General features: G+C 43.6%; 1 protein-coding gene across 6 annotated transcripts in view; it reads left to right on the top strand.

Annotated features, from left to right (window-relative positions):
* Positions 1–715: 715 nt before the first annotated feature.
* The window catches only part of fgfr2 (fibroblast growth factor receptor 2), a 41,449-nt gene continuing 37,350 nt past the window's right edge, over positions 716–4,814 (top strand). For all 6 annotated transcript variants that reach the window (XM_008298486.1, XM_008298415.1, XM_008298189.1 and 3 more), the window contains exons 1-2: positions 716–1,276; positions 3,460–3,715. In XM_008298486.1, coding sequence (XP_008296708.1) covers positions 3,535–3,715 — 181 coding nt within the window. In that variant the 5' untranslated portion in view covers positions 716–1,276; positions 3,460–3,534. The remainder of the gene's footprint in view (positions 1,277–3,459; positions 3,716–4,814) is intronic.

The following is a 4,814-nucleotide window of genomic DNA, read 5'->3' as shown; positions in this document are numbered from 1 at the left end:
ACTCCCCATGTGTCTTTCTAAAGTGAGTAGAAAAGGACATTGTGGTCAAAGTGCCAAAGTGTCCCTTAGCAAGACACAAGCCTGACTTAGGAATTAAACAAGCCTTATTCATCATCATGTACTAAGATTTTGTAAATTGTGATGTAATTCATTTGAGTATTTCCATTGTCTGCAGTACTTCATTTCTGCCACGTTTCAAAGTAAATATGTTATTCTTACTTCACTGCATGTACTTTCTAATGTTATCCATACTTCAGCTCAGTTTTTCTTGATATGAATGATATTTGACATTGTGCTATGTATACCTTTAGTTTGGAAAAAATATCAGAATACTTTCACCCCTGCAGTAGAAATAGAATCACAGCTCCATACTGTATGGATGCGTCTGGAGCCGGGAGTGTGCGCGCTGTGTGCGTCTCCCCCCGCAGATATCACGTCTTGGCCACTGAGCGGCGTTGTTACTGTGGTCTGACAGCTCCACAGAGGAACAGGGGACCTCGCATTGGACCGAGTTTGAGCAAGTTGAGCGCAGGGCAGCCAGGCAGGCAGCTCTGCAGTTTGATGGGCGGAGGAAGGCAGGGCCCAAAGGCAGTGCGGCCAGGAAGCGGCTCGAATTACACTGGGGGTGCTTGAGGGGGGGAATGACACCCACTGGAGTGAAGAAGGAGGGCGGTGTGTGGAGACGTAAGGAGGAGAAAAAAAACCTAGTAAACCTGACAAAGCGTCTGAGAAACAGTGCGAAGACTGTCGGCGGAAGACGAGAAGGAGCCGCGAAAGACGCTCTTTTCACCGGGGGAACGCACACTGATGGATTTTATGACATTTTGCATCGGGCAACTATCCTCTTCTGTCCTTTGAAGCTCATTAGTCGCTGCAAACTTTTCTATTTAGTTGACAAGTGCGCTGCTCGGGAACACTGGGCATGTTTTGCGCCCTAGAAGAAACTTGGTGACGGGGAGGAAAGTTTCGGGGGGACAGCGATATGGTTTTCCGAGCTGTTTTCGAAGGATAACGCGTGTAAACTCGGATTTCCTTGCATGGCATTGGACTACGCTGCCAGTCGGGTTTGGAATATATCCTCTGATCTGAGTTGATGCCGGCTGATTGTGGAATAGTAAGCTGAAAAAAGGCAGCGCCTCTCAGATTTTTTTATTTTTTTTTTTTTTTGCTGCGTTGTAGTGTTGGAGACATTCCTCTCTCTGGATTCAGCTCATGCTCTCTCCTCCCTTATCTGTGCATGCCAAAACAGAGATCTCCGAGATTTTAGTCCTCTCTGGTAAGTATTTTCTGTTTACGATAAAACTCATCTGGGAAGAAGTCTAAAGCTTCTTCAGAATCTCATCTGTCAAGTTTTCTGCTGTCAGAGCCTCCGCGATAGTAGACTTGCTGTGCGCGTTTTGGGTTTGTGCTCGTTTCTTACTGCTGCAGAAAAATACTACTTGCAGTTAAATTTACAGCGTTTTGTAATCAAGAAACTTTTCAGAAGTCAGTGAAAGAATTCTCCCTGAAGTTTTCTGTTTCGAATTTTCTAAAAATCATATCCAACTTTGTGCGTAATTTGGATACAACTTTCCGAATCTTCCACAAAGTGAAAAAGTGACTCCAGTGAAATCCGTCCATGTTTATTTTAGAAGGCGAGGAACCACACAGCACCTTGCATCATCACTTTAGGGCCCATTAACAAGTGTCCTGGTTATTTATTACTTTGCTTAATTTTCTACATTGCATTTATGGTGCCAATTACCCCGTGACCGCAGTTGTTTTTTCACTGCTTGGTGCCGGAGCCCTAAATCACTGAGCAGCTCCAAATGAGCCCCCATTGTGGAAAAGCCAACTGATTTGAATTTCAATAGAAATTCAGTCAGTGCCAAGAAATTTCATTCAAAGGCCGAGTTTAAATGAAGGCTGTGGTCATGTATGGAGCAAAGTCTCTCGTGTGTCCAAATGTCATGTCGTCAGCAACGCAAAGTTCTGCACTGAGGAGCGCATTAGATCCAGTCTTTAAACCTTTTTCTGGTCAGTTTTAGATTTTTTTTTAAAGCTCTAAAGTTTTTGTCTTTTTAAAACAAGCAAGCAAGCAAGCAAACAAACAAACAAGAATCATCTGTATGACTTAATATCTGATAGCTGCAGAATAATCTTGTGTTTTTTTTTATTTCGTTCTGGACAACAATATTAAATGTTGTGAAAGAAATGGAGGTTTCTGCGTAATTCTGGTCTCTATTCGCTCTGCAGAAGTTCTTAGACAGCGCTAAACCCAATGGTTGATTGGTTTACGTTTCATTAATAATTCATGTGTCTTCGCTGTCACTGTGCAGAATTAGCTGCCTTAATTGCAAAAACCAGACCGCTGCATTTCTCCAATAAAGTTAAGACGTCTGGCTAAAATTCATGGATGTACCCAGGCAGCCTATGTTACCGTCCGTGTCCCCTGCAGCTCCCGAGGGGTGAATTACAGATAAATCAGCACGTGCACTTTTTCAGCTTCGCTCTCTAAAAGTCAAATTACATGTGTCTTTGCGGGTAAAACCGATCGATACGTCCAGCTGGAGCAGAAGGAGCGCAGGGAAGCGTGACTACACCAAACCTCCAGAGACCCTTCGCCGCGGTTGAACCGCAGATGTCTAGCTAAACAGACTGATGTGTGCGCGTCCCAATATTGCAATATTGCGTTTCAGTTAAAGCCGTACTGGTCTCATAATCAAGTCACGGGAATGTCATTTTTAAAAAATAGTCCTTTGCGAATAGAATTAACACAAATGCAGCAGCACAGGCAACAGGTTTAGTGCATCTGTTGCGCACAAGAATAAGCTCAACTCAAAGAAACTGGTGCCAAACTGGCTGATCCGTTGCCTACCCTGTGCCAGGGATTTTTCAAAACATGTTGTGACTCATCAGTTAAGAAAAAAGATTTTGTTATTAGTTTGGAGGAAAAAATACAAGCAGCGTGGTAAAACGGAACAGGTGATGGATCATTTTTCAATAACAGATTTGTGTGAAATGAAATAAACTTCTGAAGACTGATCTTCGAGCTTAATGGCAGCTGGATGAAACTGACTTGAGCTGTGAACACAATGCTCACAGGAGGACTCCTAATTGGCTTCTTTAAATATATTTCAATACTTTTAATTATAGATCTGAGGTGAAGGTAGACATAGGGCGGTTTTGTGTTGACTGCTGGTGCCTCACAGCTTCGGTATGTCTGTGGCATGGCTTGTTTGACAGCATTTTGAAACACTCTGCGTATGTGTTGCTTCATTTGTCCGTCTCACTTTGTCAGAAGTACAATAAAGTGAAAAACTGTGCCAAATCGAGCTCTTTGAATCCACAGTAATTGTTCCCAACTAACATATTGTGTTCTTTCTCTTCTTTTTGTTGCTGTATTTCTCTACAAATTTCTTCAATCATTTCCGCCTCCACCTTCCCTTCCTCCTTTTCTCTTGCTCTTTCACCTCTCAGCCCAGGTGATTGGGTGAATTCCAGTGAGTGACAGGCCGACCCGGCAGCAGTTGATGGTTGGGCGGACTCCCTCAGATGGGATCAGTGTCCAGGGGGAGGTGGAGAAGGGGGGTATGGGGAGCGCTGTCCCCCACTAACGGGATGGCCTCGTGGGCCTGGCTGCTGGCCGCTGTCCTGCTGTCCCTTCTGACCGTCAGCGTGGCCCGGCCACCCCTCACCGCCACCAAGGAGGAGGAGGCCACTCTGGAACCTGAAGGTAAGCAGCAGGGAGGAGGTGGTAGTGGTTGGGGGGCGGCTGCGAGAAGGGACAGAAAATAGGAGCCTGGGTGGTGAAGCAGGAGAAAGAAACATTTGTTGGGTTTGTTTGTGGAGAGCAGGTGTCAGTCTGTCAAGTTTGTTTGCTCTCCTTAAACCCCTGTAGAGTTTTGGTGGACTATATTTAGAATTCTTTTTTTTTAACTTAGACTTAAAAATCTGCAGCTGGCCTACAGCAAAATGAGGCATATGTACGTTTTAGTGCCTTGAAACAAAACATCACAGTAATTAATTTTTTCATGTGAAGTTTTGCAGTTGCCACTATTACCAGGAAGCAGTTGAACTTTTGAGGTTTTGTACCTCTGTCTTCTTAAGCTTCTCAAAAAAATCTTACAAACAAAAAGTTCACATAAATTTCTTGAGGGGGTTAAAAAATATCAACAGAAGGGAGAAACCTAACCTCGGCATGGCGGGAATCTTGTTTTCCCTCACTACAAGCCGTGTGATTTACACTTTTTTTTTTGTTTTGATTCTCTCGCTGGTGTCTGAGGTAGTTTGGGGTAAACTGGAGTGTTAAAGCCAGGTCTGTGACCCTGTGTGGGAGGACAAGGGAGAGCTGTGAAGAAGGGTGGGACAGTGTTTATGCTGGCATCTCTCTCGTGCCCTTTTTTGCCTGGAAAGAAACGCACAGAGAGTCAGGGAAAAAGAAAATTCAGAGTTTTAGGCTGTTTTTTCTTTCTTCTTTTGGTTTCTTCTACTTATGACTGCCTTTGTTCCTCTTGTCTGCAAAGTTTGTAAAATACAAATCTTCTCAAACCATATTTTTGTTTTAGTAACCAATGGAGTTTTTTTTTTTTTTTTTTTAAAGGTTTCTTCTGTTGCAGGGAAAGGTTTTTGCTTCTTTTTTTTAGGCTTCTCCGTTTTCAGTGTCTCCAGTCTTGTATTCTGGTCAGAGACGAACTAATTAGTTGTTGTGATGGATGGTAACTTACATTCCAAAGGCCTTTGTTCGTGGGCTTTAATCAGCATGCTAATTGTAACTCAGGCCAACAACAGAGCATCGCTTTTTAAGCCACCTCTCCCATCTCCTTCTGTCTTTA

The sequence above is a fragment of the Stegastes partitus genome, unplaced genomic scaffold, assembly GCF_000690725.1.
Source record: "Stegastes partitus isolate 25-593 unplaced genomic scaffold, Stegastes_partitus-1.0.2 Scaffold1, whole genome shotgun sequence".
Classification (NCBI taxonomy): Eukaryota; Metazoa; Chordata; class Actinopteri; family Pomacentridae; genus Stegastes; species Stegastes partitus.
This window is presented reverse-complemented; position numbering and strand designations above follow the sequence as displayed.